The sequence below is a fragment of the Aspergillus wentii genome, assembly GCF_001890725.1.
Source record: "Aspergillus wentii DTO 134E9 unplaced genomic scaffold ASPWEscaffold_4, whole genome shotgun sequence".
Classification (NCBI taxonomy): domain Eukaryota; kingdom Fungi; phylum Ascomycota; class Eurotiomycetes; order Eurotiales; family Aspergillaceae; genus Aspergillus; species Aspergillus wentii.
Window position 1 is genome coordinate 3,005,987 of NW_024467835.1, and position 17,892 is coordinate 3,023,878.

Genomic DNA, 17,892 nt, shown 5'->3' on the forward strand with positions numbered 1-17,892 from the left:
AGCTACAAAAATCATAATATGCCTTGAATAATATATTTCACCATGTTAAAAACTAAATATCAGACCTTTTACCACCCAGACATCATGGGGTCTATAGCCAGCATACATCATTATCTACATAAAATCTGTATCATATCTTTCTATACCTAGGTGCTAAGTATATATACTCTCTTGGATGTACAATTGGGGAATGATGCTTTTTGTTCGCTATTCCGAGAAATGCACGGACCACCAGCAGATTATCACGGCGGGAATCCATCTATCCACTGGCCACGGTTCTTCTTACCACCTCGCCATCTGCGTCCCAGAGGTCTAAATGTCCCTTCTGCGCGAAGCTGAAAGATGTGTCGCTAATCAAAAAGCCCATGCCACCCTTAATGCTTTTATAACTCCTTTACGACGCTCCGCGCAATGGCTGGAGCGGGTGAAGGATGCGGATATTCGAAACGAGCAAGGTAGGAGCTTGCCCTTTGTTTCATGTTGTTAAGATGATGCTGACGGCCAGTTTTTTTTTTCTCTCTCTCTGATTAGGGACGTGCAAATCGAAAGTTGACGGCCGATTGATCTCCCTTAAAGACAATATATGCACTCGTGATCTCCCGACGACGTGTGCTTCTGGAATACTGGATAAGTTCACCAGCCCATTCAACGCCACGGTGGTCGAACAATTAGAAAATGCGGGGGCCATTGTTGCCGGGAAAACCAATCTGGATGAATTTGGGATGGGGTCTCATTCCATCTATTCGCGATTTGGATCAGTCAAAAATCTGCGACAATGTCAAGACGGAGGTCTCTCTGCTGGCGGAAGCTCCGGCGGGAGTGCGATTGCCGTTGCTACAAATCAATGCTATGTGTGAGTATCAGCCCTGTTCCTGAACTTTCGAATGTATGCACTGATTGAAAGCGTGTATTTAGAGCACTGGGTACAGACACAGGCGGGTCTGTTCGGCTTCCTGCTGCATACACGGGGACTGTCGGCTTTAAGCCATCTTACGGGCTTATTTCGCGATGGGGTGTGGTTGCATATGCCAACTCACTGGACACTGTTGGTATTCTGGGCAGAGATATTTCCAGCGTTCGTGATGTCTTTAGTATGCCTTCCTGGTTCCTTGCGTTGTATATTCTAGTGAGATGCTAACACAGCGTGTATTTGAATAGCAATCGTAAACAAGCATGATCCTCGCGATCCAACTAATATCTCCTCGACGTCCCGTTCTCGGATTCTCACACGGCTTAATACCCACGATTCCGTATCTCGACTGACGTCATCACCCCTCAGAATTGGTGTCCCCGTTGAATATAACATTTCAGAACTAGCCCCGTCTGTTCGATATGCATGGGCTCTCTCACTGGCCCATCTGAAACAGCAGGGTCATAGTATTCGCCCAGTCTCTTTACCAGCGACGAAGTTAGCTCTCTCAGCATATTACGTACTTGCACCTGCAGAAGCATCTTCTAACTTGGCAAAATACGATGGTGTTCGATACGGAACTCGCGCAGAGGGTCCTGACAGTGATGACCGATTGGGAAGATACCTGTACGGCAACACTCGAGAAATGCTTGGGTCTGAAGTAAAAAGGCGAATTCTACTCGGCACATTCAGCTTGAGCGCTGGTGCTATAGACAATTACTTCATTCAAGCACAGCGCGTCCGCCGTCTAATCCAGCAAGACTTCAATGCTGTTTTCACAGCAGAACATCCGATAGCCAGTCTTTCCGGGTTTGATGCCCAGCATAAAACAGAGGAGGCTAATGTTGATGTCATCGTTTGCCCCACTGCTCCTTCCTCTCCGCCATCGTTATCTGATCTGCTGGATGCCCACGCTGTGGATTCCCCTTTGGATGCCTACATGAACGATGTATTCACTGTTCCCGCCAGCCTTGCTGGCCTCCCTGCTGTGTCAGTTCCAGTCAAAGCGGCTTGTGACGCTCAAGATGCAAAAGAAGCGAATTTGGCCGGTATCCAAATAATTGGCCAATATGGCGATGACGAGCTCGTGCTTAAATTAGGAGAACTGCTAGAAGGCAAAGAGCTAGCGGGTTCATCTGTCTGATAATAGCGAATGTCTAATTCTTAAGTGACTTGCACTTTGTTGAGACAGCACCTAATCTATATATGTATAAATCGAACGAACACCCTGCCGAAATTACGTTTACATTATGGAATGGGATAAGACCACCTATATAAATATGCTATTCCAGATTTGCTATACTTACCACAATGTCTGCAAATTATGGCAAACTCAAGCATGATGCCTGATACTAGGTACGTTTGGCAAATATGTCATTTTATAGAAAAAAGCCCGCAGTGCCAGCCACTTAATCAACCAGACATTTCGATATCCTCACCAACCGCCGTAGCTTCTGCTGCTTCTGTATTTGGTGTACCTGCTGCTCCAACACTCATTGCATCATCAAATGTGGTGTTGCCTGGGCCAGACTCGGCCACGCTTGCCGCTTCGTTGGCAGCGCTGTTCTCAGCGACTGGGGTCTCCGTTGCAGGATCCGAAGGCATGACCGACTCATAGGCTGCCCCAACCCCACTCTTCAAGACCTCGGAGCCTCCAACAACACCAGAGCCAGAACCGTCGATTTCTGCATTTCCAACGACATTATTGCCGTCCATATCACCCCATACAAGCATTGCCTCGACTTCGTCAACTATATCGGCCACAACATCTTCCACAATCTGCTCACTGAACCGTTCACCTATTGCTCGGACCTGCTCGCCGTTCTCTGTGTGAGGAGGCGGACCAACCCACCACGGGCCTTCAAAACGACACTCCACCGCTCCACCCCCATAGCAACTAACAGCAGGGTAATACCCAATCATCCCATCGTCTGCATTTTCACGCTCTCCGATGCCTAAATTATTAGTCCCGTTTGCAAGGCGACTAGCTGGAGGTAGAAATGCGTATAGTTCTTTGAACGGTGTGCCAATTTTCTTGCCATTCTTGAAGATTGCCACGCTTGAGCCTGGCAAAGTACGTAGAGAAGCATCTTCGCTGTTCAGTGGCGACGGTGGGCCAAAAGTAGGAGTCTCTTTGAGGTTGAATGCATAATCGCGGAGGTGTTTTGTAGGGAATACGTTGGATTGCTGCCAGCAAAAGTCGGACTTGTAGTGGAAGGGGATACGGTCACGGATGATGTTCATGGTTGATGGTGGCTCCAGGCTTAGTGATTGGGTATTATCATCGACTGAAGGATCATATGTCCCTTCGACCACTTTCTTGTGGAGAGCGAGCGAAGGGAGAGTGATGAGCATACCGATAACATCACCTTCATTGATGGATTCGCCTTTTGGGAAAAAATACTCGCAACGCATTCGATTGACCACTTCACCATTCGCATCGCGAATTCCATAGCCATAACAGTCAACACCAACATTGATATCAAGATCAGCCTCTCGACGTGCAAACCCAAGACGGACATGGCCTCGTGCTGATGTCCCAGAGCTGCCATTTTTAGGCATGGTTTGCGAGTCATTCACAACACCGCTAATAACACGTGCTTCATAATAATACGTTCCCTCGCGTGCACATACATTTGCACGTGCAGTATACCAGGGTTCAGGGGTTGTAACCGCGAGTGCATCCTTCGTGAATGCAATCGCTGCAGGTGAGTCCTCAAAGCTGAAACGAGCGTTATAGGGGTAAACATCGGTTTGACGGTACTTTATGTGTGGAAACCCCGGGTCCGCTATGGCATAACTGTAGCGGAAGCCATTTTTATTTGTGAGTTTGTCCACAACCTCATAGAAGTCCCAGCTCTGGCCAAGCACAGTGGATGTTTTTCGGTTGACAAAATTCATCTGACGTGGCTGAGGTGGAAAAAGATCGGAATTTCTGGGCTCGGCGAGTAACAAAGGTCTCAGGATACTGAGATCTGAGCTCGGAAGGGCGGTGCTATGGACGACAGCAGCCTTTTTTTTAAGGGGCATATTCTCCTGATCCAAGCCCTTGGCCTCGCGCTTTTTGCGACTGTCTCGTTTGTTGCGCTTCGATCTTGTACCATCACCTTGCACAGATGCATTACTAGGGGGTGCTGGGGACGACCTTGCGTTCAAATCTGACACAGCACCACTGATAAATGGTGCAGTGCCCTGTGGTAATATGGGGGAATTAATGTTAGACGAAGGTGCCGAGGACCCGGTTGGTTGAGCAGATGCCATTATGGAATAACACTCCTGGGGTTTCGTATCAAGAAGTGATTGTATATTATGTAAACCACCTAGTCACAAGTATCGGCTTTAGGAGATGTGTTTGATCAGTGAATAAGTCACAAGCTCCTGCTAAGAGCAAAGGCTATTATGTACCGGTTTCCGGAATTGAACGCAGAAACAAGTGTATTAAATGATATATCCAACTCTGGGGACACTGACATGCGCTGCAGAAATGGCCGCGTAAGCTGGAGAATTCGCTATTAAGGGGGAATGGTGTATTCGGCAGTAATAATGGTAGACTCAGTTGAAGAAGAGGGGCACAGCGGTCGAGAAGGGCATAATAACAATCAAAATAGCCCAAAATACCTGGAATAAAAACATACTGTCAGAGATGTTTAGGCGTACAAAGGCTGGGAAATAGTAGCCCCAAAGTGATATCTTCCATTGATTGCATCAATTGAACAGGTGAGCGGAACTTGACTTACAGATTCTGGTTGATCAAAGAAAAAATATTCAAATGAATGTCATGGGCTGTACCTGAATTTCCACAGCAAATCCACTCATAGATTGCTAGAATCTCCCCCAGTAGGAATGAACCTGTATGTGAAATAATGCACTAAGATTAAGCCAGTAATTATATTATGCAAGCTGCATTCAGACGCCGGTAACGAAGAGTAAGCTGCCTATGATGCTTTTCTTTGGGGAGTGGAGAGAAGGCGGAGACCGTTGTCAACGTTTATTAAAAGGCGGTCAGTACTAAAAAGTGCCGACATAAAACTGTACCTAGCCATGCATGCCGCTCTGGAGGGGCTGTGAGAGCGGTGAGGAAATTTTACCATCCACCGTAGGATATCCCAGGCGGTACCCAGGGTTCTCAGCCACTAAGGAGCTTCGGGGGAAAAAAAAAAAGAAAAAAGTAACTTTCCCACCGCTCGGCAGAAATTTTGAGATCACATGACTAATAAATTTACACACAATTTTTGAAAGAAAAGATTCGCGATAAAACGCCTGTGCTCTTTCTTTACCCAAGCAGACAGAAGAAAAGAAAAGATCACATGTTATGAGATAATACACTTTGCTTCTTTCTTCAGTTCAACATCAACTCAGATCCTATAGGGAAAATATAAACAGTATGCCCAAGGCATCAACTTCCTCTCGCTCGGCCGCCGCTGCCCGCAGGCACAATCCTCTGGCCGACGATCTGACATCTGCGGGCCAGCTACGAACGCAGTCTGCCAAAAAGAACAAGCGCAATTCACAGTCTGAAGAAGATGGGCACGATGGAGAGCGATTCGTTGATGCGAAGATGTCCCGTAAGATCCTGCAGATTGGACAAGAATTGGCCGATGAGGATGCTGCCGAACGAAGCGCTGCAATGGGGGAAACAAGGGGCAAAGTGAACTCTGCGTTTGATTTCGAATCCCGATTCGAAGATGATGAGCCTCTGTCAGACGACGAAGAAAAGTTTGCGGAAGATCAATGGGGAGAAGATGAAATTGAAGAAGTTGTATGTTCCCCGCAGCTGAGTTCTGAATATCATTTTGTGGTAGATTCTAATGACATCTTAGGAGGTTGACCCGAATGATCTTGACATGTTTCATAAATTTGTTCCCGGTGGTGATGAGGACCCGATATTCAACCCCAGTAACCCGGACGCCGACGGCCAAAGTACGAACTTGGCAGAATTGATTCTTGAAAAGATTGCGGAGCATGAGGCGAAGCAATCTGGGGAAGGTGGGCCATTCATTCAAGGAGGTGGACTAGCAGAAGATGCTGTCCAAATACCTGCAAAGGCTGTCGAAGTATATGAAAAGTGAGTTTTCTTGTTTATCCCACCCATAGCTGTTTTAAGTACTAATCCGAGATCAAGAGTTGGAATGATTCTCTCCCGTTATAAGTCTGGGCCTCTTCCGAAACCTTTTAAGATTCTCCCATCAGTTCCAAACTGGCCGACCCTTCTGTCTATTACGAATCCGGAGTCGTGGACAGCCAACGCTGTTTACGCTGGTACCAGAATTTTCATTTCGTCTAAGCCTGCTGTTGCTCAGGAATTTATCTCGACCGTATTACTGGACCGTGTCCGCGAAGAGATTCACGAGACTAAGAAGCTCAATGTTCATACGTACAACTCGCTTAAGAAAGCTCTGTACAAACCCGCTTGTTTTTTCAAGGGGTTGCTGTTTCCCTTGGTCTCCAGCGGAACCTGCACCCTCCGGGAAGCTCACATTGTCTCTTCGGTCATCGCACGTGTCTCCATCCCAGTCTTGCATTCCGCTGCCGCTCTACTCCGTATGTGCGACCTTGCAGCCGAACAGTCCATGAAGTCCTTGGAAAGTACCGGCGCAGTGAACATGTTCATCCGTATATTCTTGGAGAAGAAGTATGCACTACCATACAAGGTGATTGACGCGCTCGTTTTTCATTTCCTGCGCTTCCGCGCAAACGACAATTCTGAAGACGCGATGATGACTGATGGACTATCTGGAGCCACCGCCAAGGCCTACAAACTCCCTGTTCTTTGGCACCAATCTCTGCTGGTTTTTGCACAGCGTTACCGCAATGATATCACGGAAGATCAGCGTGAGGCTCTCCTGGACCTGCTGCTTGTTCGCGGGCACAAGGATATTGGACCCGAAGTGAGACGAGAACTACTGGCTGGAAGAGGTCGAGGTGTCGTGGTTCCCGACCCTGAGAAGCAGAATGCTCTCGACGCTGGAGACGACACCATGGATGTTACGTTCTAGATTCACCAACATAGGAACCTACCGGGTTGCATTCCGGGAACTCCTTTGCACATATACTTTCTTCTGTTTTGATCATGAGTCATTGTGAGTGGCATGGGCGTTTTACATTCCTCTATACCGTTCTTGATTTTTGAGTACTCGTTTTCAATTCGCATATATTCCCATGGTGTCAGGGGGTTTGGTTTGTTTATTTTTGAAGGGTTTATGTTTCGATGGAATGAAGAACGACGTCAATTGCATTTCGATGATAATTAAAATATAGATAGACGGGTTTGCGTGTCTCGTCATCCCTTCAGGGCCCTGATCTCGGGACATGAAAAGTTTGGTTCTTTATGCTGTTCACATTATTCTCAGGGGTTCGTATGGTACATATGACGTTTTAAGGTATTGCATCAAGATTGGCGGCTTAAGGTAGCAAGGTCGTATTTCCGGGATAGGCGCTAAGGCTTACCCAAAGCCCCTTTTCACCTGAGTCAATTGTCAGAATAAACAACAAAGGGTCGGTGATTATTACGGAGTATGATTGTTGTTAAATTGATCCTAAATTGCTGCTGGACTGCTGACGGATTTCGAGTTTCAGGGATAACTACCTAGGACATACTACGTAGATTAAGGTAGTCATCCATCAGACCGAGTATATTGATGATAAGTCTAGGAAGGTGTTAATGGTGTTCTACCTGTGACATACATAGTTACTCCAGAGAATAATGAAGGGAAATACTAATAGGAATAATAAAATAAAGGAGCAGGATGAGGCAGGCATGCTTGTGGGCTGAAGTAAGATACCATTCTCCAACGCAAATCCCAGCTGCTACTATTACTACCTAGTCGGTAGTCCAGATCAGCCTGGTGGGTTCGATGGAGGCTGATGCAAGGTACTACTAAAAATTGCCACCAATAAAATTATGTCCATGGGCAACTACGGAGAATTAAATCGACTTGGAAGGGAATCATTTGCTTGGATTGGTGAATGGGGTTTCAATGAGGCCCCCTGTGGGATCATTGATGGAGCATTCTCCGTGGAGTCCTAGAAACACCTAGAACATTGAGAAAAAAAAAAGGGGGTGCCTAACCATTGTCGCGAGTACAGTGGGCGGGAAAAACGCAAAGCACGTCAGCCGTTCGCACAAGGCACGAGACTGCGGCGAGAGACATTGAGGCTGGGCACTGTGGGCAGTGCTTGCGACCTTGGGGGCTTCGAGTTCTGGCTTTCAGGGGGCGAGACGGTCCAGCGAGGGTGGACCACGGGCCAGGTGTATTATTACATGTTCCATACCACCACCTCGCCCCATTCATAGGCCCTTCCCAAAGCAACCTCCTGTCTTAGTGTAATGTTACCGTCACACCGCTGACGACAGTGACTCCGCCCCCTTGCAAGGGCTCAAGAGCCCCAAACTGACCACGCTGGCCTTTTAAAGAGTCCATGGCACCCCAGGTCTGCAATGTGAACACTCTGTTCTCCAAGCCCTCTTTTTCTGACCACTTGTCCTTTCCACTCTTTCCCCTCCCCGCCGAGTCTATCTGACTTTCTGCATTAGATTTCCGGAGTCAGGACTCCGGTTTCTACCGTTATGACACCGTGGCCTTTGTCTCTGTGAGCTGGGCAAGTGGAATATCGTGATCATCAAAAGCTATACTTCCAAAATAGCTTCAAGTCCTTGCAACTCTTTTTCTTTAAATTCACCTTTCTATCTGTACATTGCAGAGATAGATCACATTCAATCACGATATCGCGTCTCACGGCTGTACATTATGGAAGATACCTTCTCGTCGATAGACTCCATGCCCGGTACCCCGGAGCCGGAGACCCCACTCACAGTCGATCCTGCGGATACATCGCTGGATAGCCCTGATGGGAAGACAGATGAGAAGAAGCCAGCAAAGAAGAGAAAGTCCTGGGGTCAGGAGCTCCCAGTTCCTAAGACCAACCTACCTCCTAGGTATGTGAAAAGTTCCATGCAGCGGATCCGACTACGATATCAGTTCACTGACATCAATACTTAGAAAACGAGCCAAGACAGATGATGAAAAAGAGCAGCGTCGTATTGAGCGAGTACTTCGTAACCGTGCAGCAGCTCAGACCTCCCGCGAGCGCAAGAGGCTCGAGATGGAGAAGTTGGAAAACGAAAAAATCCAGATGGAACAACAGAACCAATTCCTCCTTCAGCAACTAGCACAGATGGAGGCTGAGAACAACCGTTTGAACAAGCAAGTTGCCCAGCTGTCTGCAGAGGTCCGAAGTTCTCGTGGCAGCACTCCTAGACCTAGCTCGCCGGCTACCGAGTCACCGACTCTCACACCCACCTTGTTCAAGCAGGAGCGTGATGAGCTCCCCCTCGAACGCATTCCTTTCCCTACGCCATCTCTCACCGATTATTCTCCCACCCTTAAACCTTCCACTCTGGCTGAGTCCTCCGACATGACACAACATCCTGCAGCGGTGTTGTGTGACCTGCAGTGTCAGTCGCTGGACTCGAAGGAGCAGGAAACGCTCTCCCACTCTTTGACCTCAGCGCAAGCGCTGAGCCTCACTCTGCAAATGACGTTGCAGCTCCTCTTTCTGACGATGACTTCCACCGCCTTTTCCACGGTGATTCATCCGCTGAGCCAGATTCTTCAGTCCTTGAAGATGGGTTCGCCTTTGAAGTTCTCGACGGAGGAGATCTATCGACATTTCCCTTTGATTCTATGGTTAATTTCGACCCCGAATCTGTCACCCTCGAAGGCATCGAGACGCCCCACGGTCTTCCGGATGAGGCTTCTCGCCAGACTTCTAGCGTGCAGCCCAGCCTTGGCGCGTCCACTTCGCGATGCGACGGGCAGAGCATTGCAGCTGGCTGTTAGCGAGAATTTCTCCCAGGGGAACTGGTCGGCCGCCGAAGGCCATGAGAGTCGACAGAACTGGGAATCCCTATTAACCTTGGCTTGGGCGATAGATTGCCTTGAGAAGTCAGGACATCGACGACGAATTATCAACGGTTTGAATTCAGCGCAAGATGGTCGGCGCAATTTTCACGGAAAGTCTTATCGGAGTTCACGGAGTTCATGGAGTTCAAATAATACAACTACAGCCAAGACATTGACGTCTTTGCTCATGGGAAAGGATTGGTGAGGGATATATACCTGTACAATAATTAGTTTTACAACATTATGACTACCAGCAATTAATATGCTAGTAGAATCCAACGATTTCCAATGTCTTTACACCTTTCACAACATAGTTCGTATTATTAGGAGAACGCTAGATATTCCTTCCCGTACCCCTCAATACTCCAGTGGCAATTGTTTCCGGCCCAAAGTTGCGTAGAGAGAATCCCATCATTACTCATGTATTCCAACAATTGGCCTTAAATACTAGTAGTTACCCGTTAATTCATCAATAAAGAATCGGCCTAGATTATTGTCCCACCGACTCTCAATACGGAGATCTGGATGACGTTGCCACGCAAGCCCGTCTAGACTTAAGGCGCCCCTCGGAACGGAATGTTGCCTCCGCCTCTTTCTAGACAAACAAACTTCCTTGTTTTCAGACGGATTTCTTACCACTTCAGACTGACTTTTCATATTCCTTTTCTTTCAAAATTGGATTCTTTGGTTTCAGCAAAATGGTTCGAAAGGATCCCATTTTCGAGGCACGCACCAATGTTAAGGTGAGTTGCATAATGAAACCCGCCCCGCTAGGCTTCTCCAACGTCTATCTTGTCTTCTCCTTGATCCCCAACACAGCTACTAACTTATGCATCTCTGCATTTATAGCTACACTCTAATAGACTCAAGAAAGAGGCCATCCGTGCTGAATCAACCTTCAAATCAGAGAAAGCTAAGGCCGACAAAGCCATGAAGAACCGCGAATTCCAGATTGCCCGCATCCACGCTGCTTCTGCCGTCCGCGAAAAGCGACGACAGGTAACACTTAGAGCCGAGGCCGCCCGGGCAGATGTCATCATAAATGAACTCAAAGCCGCCCAAAGCACCCGTGACACATCACGAACTCTTGCGTTGGCATCGCGGGGTCTGGATGCTGCCTCGAAGAGTGTCAATCTGGAGAACCTAGTCTCCCACGCCAATAATTTTCTGGCACGCTCGGAGGATTTTAAGATTGCTAGTAGCGCAATCGAGGATGTCGCCCAAGGGGTGTCGATGCAGGAGTATGGTGCGGAGGGTGAAGCAGATGTTGATCGTCTGATGGAACAGCTCGCTGATGATGCGGGTGTGGATATGCGCTTGGCTCTAGAGGCCGACAAAGCCCCCAATGAAGAAGTACATGAGCCGAAGCAGGGCGATTCGGAACTGGAAGATGGCCTTGGTGCGAGATTACGGGCCCTGAGAGCTGCCAACTGAGGTGCTGATTTCGTGCTCGTTTGGCGATTTCAGTCCTGGGGCTTCTTTTCTTCTGTAAACGGCAAGAAACTGGGCAAACAAGAAAACAGCTTCACTTATCTAACAGGGGAATATGGGGTTCGTTGCTACTTGTTGGTGTATCGAGGCCTTGGTTCTCTGTTTGGTTCGGAATCTGGCCTTGCGGGTCTAGTTAACAGCTATTTCCTCGACTTTCACGAAGTTATGTCTTTTAATTTCTTTCTTATGTGTTGTCTCTTTTGCTTCTTTGTCCTCTCTCGGTGGTCATCAACGTATTGTTGGGCGTGGGTCTAAATTATATATCTCTGGAAGTCGGTGCTTAGAGTTAGGCCATTTTTAATACCCTTTCCTTCGTGCATGGATAAGTATAGTTAAGTATTTGATCTTTACCTGCGCCCAGCTAGGTTTGCACTGGTTCTCATTTCGCTCTACGCTCTATCGTCTCTTCTCCAGGTGTGTTCATATTTACACATATATAGATAGGTGCTGAGATGCCCGAAACCATTAATTATATGAATGTTCAACCCGGTCATTATTTTTGCTTCATTCAATTCTTTTTGGACATTACCCGAGTGAAAGGTAAATGGATATAAATATAAGAGACGTGTGCTAAACCTTTATTTTCCTTTAGCAATCAAACTAAAATCCCCTTAATTCAAGATGCATGCCGGGCTAGCTCAATCGGTAGAGCGTGAGACTCTTAATCTCAAGGTTGCGGGTTCGACCCCCGCGTTCGGCTTTTATTTTTGCGTTTTTTGCATATAATATCTTCATACCCTGTCAGTTCAAGTTCAGCCAATGAGAAGAAACGCATTTTTTTCCCCTTTACATTTCTTCTCTATCCTACACAATAATAGGCACCCAATGCAAATTCGAGTGTCTGTCTATAGGAATGAACAGAGCCGGCAGTTACCGTTTCGAAACGACTTTCGTACAATACCCGGTACTTATGGAGTAATGGAACCGCCCATACATTACCAGTTGATACACGATCCGTCTTCTGACAAATTCCCGGACAGGCAAGCCACATCCCAGGAAGAAGAACAGCCTTTTCTCTTTTGTGTCTTACTGAGAAGGCGATGGAATCTAGACCTTCAGTACCAAACAAAACATCGAATGGGAAGCAAGCTGCATGCTTGAATTGTAGAAGGAGCAAGATCCGGTGCAACAGGAATCCTGGAGACCCATGCTGTGAGAAATGCAAGCAGGCCAACTCGGAGTGCATCATTCCTAGCCACCATGTCGGCAGGCAGAAGGGGGTGAAAAAGTAAGTATTACCCATGTTCTCTTCGTCCTGGTAAAGGATAAACAATTGAGTAATTATTCCCAGCAAACGCAAAGGCCTCGACAAAGCAATACACCAAATAGAACAGGCTATAAAACGACCCAAGACTGATGCCCCAGGATCTGATGCAGCCTGTAAAGTAATCTCCGATCTCCAGGACTTACTCAACAAGGCCCAAGGGCAAATGTCACAAAGTGAAACTGATGACATATCGGAGGATCTTGATGAATCTCACAGTCGCTCACCTCCCCGTGACTTCAACAGCGAGGAAAATCTAGCACTAGATGATGCAGAGAACCCATTGCAGCTACTCGCACGTGCCTCCGACCTCCAACTGTCACCGAATGGTGGGAATGGTGCACAAAGATCACCTTTACCATTATTGCAGCCCTCGGCGACACTCTTAGCAGCACCGCAAAGTAACCGCCAGAGTAGTGACCCTGGTGCAAAAGCCTTTTTTGTACCCATCAAAGCTAGCCTAGACATTGGCAAGGGTATCGATCCTATTGAACTGGGACTTGTTACTCTAGATGAAGCTGGGTCTCTTTTTGCCTTGTATGTTTTTGTACAAACCATGCTTTAGAGATATTACTCACATTCAACGCCCTAGTTTCTATCGAAACCTCGCGCACACTCGATGGGGCCTCGACCCTCTTGTTCATACCGTGCTATTTGTACGCTCTCAGTCCGCCTTTCTTTTCACATCAATCCTTGCTGCGGCCGCTCTTTTCTTGCCTTCTGCTGCTGCATTATCCAAGAGGCTTTCTAGACACTGCAAAGCGTTAGCCCATCGTGTTGTGGTGCAACGGCATAGATCAGTTGAGATTGTCTTAGCTTTCATGGTCAATGTGCCATGGATGGCTCCAGGGGAGTGTCTGGGTGATGACGATACTTGCTCTTACATTGCAATGGCCTTGACTGTTGCATTGGATCTGTTTCTAAACAAGATCATACTGCCTTCCTCAAGCTTCGATGCTAGTTTCTTGAAGAGACTAGCCAAGGCTGATTGCATTGATGCAAAAAGAGCTCTTTATATTGATGGATTTGAGAATGTGGATTCAACTTCTGAATGGGGCCGAAGGTTGCTCCGAAGGCGAGAAAGGGCTTGGATTGCATTGTTCGTTCTTGAACGTGGGTAAGTCTGGATCCCAGACCAAGTAGGCAATTTTGAATTTCACTGTTCAATTAACCGCCTAACTGCAGAGTATGCCTAGCTCGCGGAAGAAGCTACACTGTTCCTCCAACCACCCTCATTGAGAATTGTGACCGATGGCATATTTCAGATATTGCAGACTCCCGTGATGGACCTATGAATTCAGTGGCAGTCCTAAGAAGAAATCTGGTACGTCACCCGTTTGTTTGGACGAAGCTATCATATTGCTTCTGTCTCTACCGAAAACTAGCTAAAGCTTCCTTCCCCCTCCCCCTTTTTTTTTTTTTACCAGGACCAACTTTTCACAAAAGTAAGATCAAATTGCGATAGTTATCAAATTGTTGATACAGGAACTGAGGCTGCCCAGTCGTATGTATTCCCTTGCATTGACCGAAACCTTGTCTTACAAACCCGAAGGATCAAGGCAATGATTGAAAGCTTCTACAATCAATGGTACGCCTCATGGGCACCAGCAATTGGCGAAAGTGAGTACTAGCTTTATTGAAACAGAACAAAGTGAATTTATTCGATGGAAAGCTGACCTTCGCGCAAAGCGCACTCTCTCCCGCCTTATGTCGAAATCTTGGTCACGCACACTATGCTATCAACATATGGTGGTGTTATCAACCACCCCACTGCACCTCTTGAAGTGAAACGTTTCTTCCGGGCTGCCGGCCTTTCCTCTGCACTGAATGTGATGCGAGCTGCTATTCAAGGCGAGTCGCGACTCAAGTCTATGCCAAACAACACGGTGATTATGATTTCTTTTGCAGCATGTTCTGCTCTCTCTCTCGGCGTGACACCTGCAGACAGCAGATCCAATTTGGCCTCAAGCGTTCGTAATTTGATCGAGGAAACTGCCGGCGTCTTAGAACGAATCGGAGCTACCCCATGCCATAGAAGTGGCGCATCCGTTCTCTATGGAAGATTTCTACGAGAGTTGATACGACGTGCTCCTGTAGACCCCAGTTCTCAATTCCAACCTGATTCGCGAAGGATTGGCCCTGCAGACACTTTTCATCAGCCTGCTCCATCAACGAGTGGGTATGATGCCGCACTCCTGGATACTCAACCATCGTTCTCACCTTCTCTACTCTGGTCTGAACCACTGCATTTTTCTGCGATGTCTGACGACCAAATTATCGATGCTGTAAACCGGGCTGGTACGGCATTCGGATCGACTGTCCCGGACGTCCCATTAGATGATACTGTGATGAGTTGGGATTGGCTCGACCTTGCTAGTGCTACAGAATTCCACTTCTGACCCCGTGTCTCGTGGCAACCTGTTGGATCCCACCATGCCCCTGGTAAGAACCGCGCTGCATGATTACACCATACGAGCAATCGGAATCGATGCGGGTCTCCACCACCCTTCGGTGTCCAGAAGTAGCCCCGAATGCCGACGGTGCCGTCGCCTCACGATTGTATATTAATTAGCGTGATGTTGATAAAACAATCTTGATTTTGTTTTGTCTTCTTTCTTTTGAAAACCCTTCGCATTAATTCCACAGTATAAGCCGTTCTTTTATTAGGATAAAAATGGTGACAGTGCGGGTTTCAGCGTTGTCTTTGTCGCGGAGGGGGGTCATTGTTTGTCGGCCTCGGCTTCACCTTGGGGTACGCTGCGCAAAAAGTGCACCACCATTGATTCGACCCGATAGCATTTTTGGCGCAAGATATTCAACTGGACCGGGTGAAAAACCGTCACTAGCCCCGAAGATTGAGCGCGGAGGCTCCAAGCTATTCAAGAATGCAGATGAAGCTGTAGCTGATCTCAAGAGCGGGTCTACCCTACTCAGTTCTGGATTTGGTCTTTGCGGCGTTGCAGGTATTTACAAAGCCATTGCTATTATCCTACAGGAGATTTTAAAGCCTAATTTCCGATTCTTAGAAACTCTTATATCGGCCATTCACCGTAGGGGGTATGGCAATCTCCACTCCCTGACGGCAGTCTCAAACAACGCCGGCGCACCTGGGAAAGGGGGGCTTTCGACACTTACCCAAGCTGGTCAGGTTAATCGGCTGATTCTATCCTACCTTGGAAATAATAAAGCCCTTGAGAAGAAGTATTTGACTGGGAACATCGCGATTGAGCTGTGCCCTCAAGGCACATTAGCCGAACGGTTGCGAGCAGGAGGTGCTGGGATTCCGGCCTTCTTTACACCTACAGGAGCCCGTGAGTTTAGAATACGAAGCTATACTACTGGGGCTTTCGCTGATATAGACCAGATACCTTACTCCAGGATGGAAGGATCCCGGTTCGCTTGGAAGCATCTGGCAAAGTGCTGGAGCACGGGACTCCTCGGGAGATTAGAACTTTCAATGGTAAAACATACTTGATGGAAACAGCATTGACCGGGGATGTGGCGATTCTGCGGGCTTGGAAAGTAGACGAAGCCGGGAATTGTGTTTTCCGGTGTGTTTATATCGACGCCTATTTGTTATACAGGACACTAACCATTACGTTGTTAGTTATACCACCAAGGCATTTGGACCTATTATGGCAAAAGCGGCCACACTGTCCATTGTGGAAGCGGAAAACATTGTGCCCATTGGCTCCATAGATCCCAATGACGTTGATTTGCCGGGCATATTTGTGGATAGAGTGGTCCCGGCCACGGATGAGAAGCATATCGAACTCAAGAAGCTTCGATCGGCAGATGATGAGCATGAAGCGAAAACGGACAAAGATGCCGGAATGACTCAAAGAAACCTGATTGCCAGGAGGGCTGCAAAGGAGCTCAAAAAGGGCTATTATGTAAATCTGGGTGTTGGTAAGTGTCTTATGCTGAATGTTCCACTATCATGTCTTCATAAACTAACTAATACTTGCGCTAAACTAGGAATTCCCACACTGGCTCCGTCTTTTTTGCCTGAAGGCGTCAATGTTTGGGTTCAGTCGGAGAATGGAATATTGGGCATGGTAGGACAAATCTGACGCCTATTGAGTATTGCTAGGTTGCTAATACGAGATTTTAGGGACCCTACCCAACGGAATATGAAGTTGATCCGTAAGTTGTTAACTTTGGATGATATCACAGCTCTCTTACTAACGTCAATTCCAGGGATGTCATCAATGCTGGGAAGGAAACTGTTACCCTGATCCCGGGTGCCGCTACGTTTGATAGCACCGAGTCATTTGGTATGATCCGGGGTGGACATGTGGATGTGTCAATCTTAGGGGTACGTGAAGCCCAATATGCAAGGGGTTATGAGATTCGCTAATGAATGATCATAGGCCCTGCAAGTCAGCGCCAATGGCGACTTGGCCAACTACATGATTCCTGGCAAGGTTTTCAAGGGAATGGGAGGAGCCATGGATTTGGTTTCCAATCCTGACAAGACCAAAATCGTGGTGGCCACTAGCCATACTGCCAAAGACGGATCGCCGAAGATCGTGCCGCAGTGCAGCTTGCCTCTGACTGGTGCGAACTGTGTCAGCACTATCATTACAGACCTGGTAAGAGCCGACTATTATGGAAATAGATACACAAAATGACTGACTATTTGTTGTAGTGTGTCTTCCAGGTGGACCGGAGCAAAGGAGAGCTTCTGCTGACTGAACTGGCCCCTGGCGTAGAGGTTGAAGAGGTTCAAAGCAAGACTGGAGCCAAGTTTACCGTTGCAGAAAACCTGGGGCTTATGGAATAGATTACATTAATCATTGACTGCCGGCAGTTTGCTGATTGTTTCTCTGTTCTTTAATGTTTGATTTCCACCGTGACTCTTGAATCGTTACTTGCCCAGTACTTATAAACTGTATTTCTATATACATGAAGTCTCTTTTTTACGAAGGCAATGACTACCTAACTATAAATGGCCCTACCCAGTATTAGGTAGTGTCACACAAGCGGTGATAAGCAATTTCCCACCAAATTGTTCGGCATTGATGTATGTAGCAGCCTTATCAGATTTCGGCACAGAAGTATGTGCATACTTTGGTTTGAGAAACAGAGCTTTAATTTTCTTAAAATACCACATTCAGTCCATTCAACAAACGCGCCCAAAACATCAGCACTCGTCCGAAGCGTCAGTCGACCCCTAATGAGTATGAGTCGAAGTAAAGCTTAGACAGAGTCGCAACACTGGAAGCAGCCCTGTAAGCAAAAGTTAGCATCATTTATAGGACCAAGCACCTTTAAATGCAAATATTCAGAGTCAAGTCATACAGGGACCTCGTGGTAGATAG

General features: G+C 47.3%; 7 protein-coding genes and 1 non-coding gene across 8 annotated transcripts; 7 read left to right on the top strand and 1 right to left on the bottom strand.

The window, feature by feature from the left end:
* Positions 1–316: 316 nt before the first annotated feature.
* On the top strand, positions 317–2,054 carry ASPWEDRAFT_51736 (glutamyl-tRNA(Gln) amidotransferase subunit HER2; the record flags this gene model as incomplete). Its single annotated transcript, XM_040837645.1, has 4 exons — positions 317–455; positions 532–853; positions 916–1,091; positions 1,159–2,054. 4 exons carry the CDS (start codon positions 317–319, stop codon positions 2,052–2,054), a joined length of 1,533 nt encoding a protein of 510 aa, XP_040689435.1.
* Positions 2,055–2,323: 269 nt separating this feature from the next.
* On the bottom strand, positions 2,324–4,171 carry ASPWEDRAFT_111324 (uncharacterized protein; the record flags this gene model as incomplete). The annotated part of the gene is made up of 1 exon (XM_040828242.1): positions 2,324–4,171. One exon carries the CDS (start codon positions 4,169–4,171, stop codon positions 2,324–2,326), a length of 1,848 nt encoding a protein of 615 aa, XP_040689436.1.
* A 1,123-nt stretch (positions 4,172–5,294) lies between these two features.
* On the top strand, positions 5,295–6,906 carry ASPWEDRAFT_112091 (snoRNA-binding rRNA-processing protein ENP1; the record flags this gene model as incomplete). Its single annotated transcript, XM_040828302.1, has 3 exons — positions 5,295–5,669; positions 5,731–5,975; positions 6,033–6,906. 3 exons carry the CDS (start codon positions 5,295–5,297, stop codon positions 6,904–6,906), a joined length of 1,494 nt encoding a protein of 497 aa, XP_040689437.1.
* Positions 6,907–8,430: 1,524 nt separating this feature from the next.
* hacA (transcription factor HAC1) lies at positions 8,431–10,265 on the top strand. The gene is made up of 2 exons (XM_040837806.1): positions 8,431–8,846; positions 8,911–10,265. The coding sequence occupies exons 1-2, from the start codon at positions 8,659–8,661 to the stop codon at positions 10,016–10,018; spliced, it is 1,296 nt and encodes a 431-aa protein (XP_040689438.1). The 5' UTR covers positions 8,431–8,658; the 3' UTR covers positions 10,019–10,265.
* Positions 10,266–10,511: 246 nt separating this feature from the next.
* Positions 10,512–11,247, top strand: ASPWEDRAFT_28378 (putative SNF7 family protein Fti1/Did2; the record flags this gene model as incomplete). The annotated part of the gene is made up of 2 exons (XM_040833126.1): positions 10,512–10,556; positions 10,663–11,247. The coding sequence occupies 2 exons, from the start codon at positions 10,512–10,514 to the stop codon at positions 11,245–11,247; spliced, it is 630 nt and encodes a 209-aa protein (XP_040689439.1).
* Positions 11,248–11,931: 684 nt separating this feature from the next.
* ASPWEDRAFT_t123 lies at positions 11,932–12,004 on the top strand. Its single transcript has one exon. It is a non-coding gene; the product is annotated as a tRNA-Lys (tRNA).
* Positions 12,005–12,344: 340 nt separating this feature from the next.
* On the top strand, positions 12,345–14,967 carry ASPWEDRAFT_112227 (uncharacterized protein; the record flags this gene model as incomplete). Its single annotated transcript, XM_040828312.1, has 7 exons — positions 12,345–12,532; positions 12,596–13,105; positions 13,161–13,685; positions 13,754–13,892; positions 13,996–14,072; positions 14,121–14,188; positions 14,258–14,967. The coding sequence occupies 7 exons, from the start codon at positions 12,345–12,347 to the stop codon at positions 14,965–14,967; spliced, it is 2,217 nt and encodes a 738-aa protein (XP_040689440.1).
* Positions 14,968–15,105: 138 nt separating this feature from the next.
* Positions 15,106–17,473, top strand: ASPWEDRAFT_529821 (3-oxoacid CoA-transferase). Its single transcript, XM_040837810.1, has 9 exons — positions 15,106–15,531; positions 15,595–15,879; positions 15,933–16,119; positions 16,176–16,477; positions 16,547–16,626; positions 16,683–16,714; positions 16,769–16,886; positions 16,942–17,163; positions 17,220–17,473. Exons 1-9 carry the CDS (start codon positions 15,243–15,245, stop codon positions 17,352–17,354), a joined length of 1,650 nt encoding a protein of 549 aa, XP_040689441.1. The 5' UTR covers positions 15,106–15,242; the 3' UTR covers positions 17,355–17,473.
* The last annotated feature ends 419 nt before the right edge of the window (positions 17,474–17,892 follow it).

Excerpts from the sequence above, each read along its gene's own strand:
- hacA (XM_040837806.1), top strand. The coding sequence starts at position 8,659 with ATGGAAGATACCTTCTCGTCGATAGACTCCATGCCCGGTACCCCGGAG. Across the intron at positions 8,847-8,910 it reads AAGACCAACCTACCTCCTAG|AAAACGAGCCAAGACAGATG; the intron begins GTATGTGAAAAG and ends ATCAATACTTAG.
- ASPWEDRAFT_529821 (XM_040837810.1), top strand. The coding sequence starts at position 15,243 with ATGGTGACAGTGCGGGTTTCAGCGTTGTCTTTGTCGCGGAGGGGGGTC. Across the intron at positions 16,627-16,682 it reads AGAATGGAATATTGGGCATG|GGACCCTACCCAACGGAATA; the intron begins GTAGGACAAATC and ends ACGAGATTTTAG. Across the intron at positions 16,715-16,768 it reads ACGGAATATGAAGTTGATCC|GGATGTCATCAATGCTGGGA; the intron begins GTAAGTTGTTAA and ends CGTCAATTCCAG.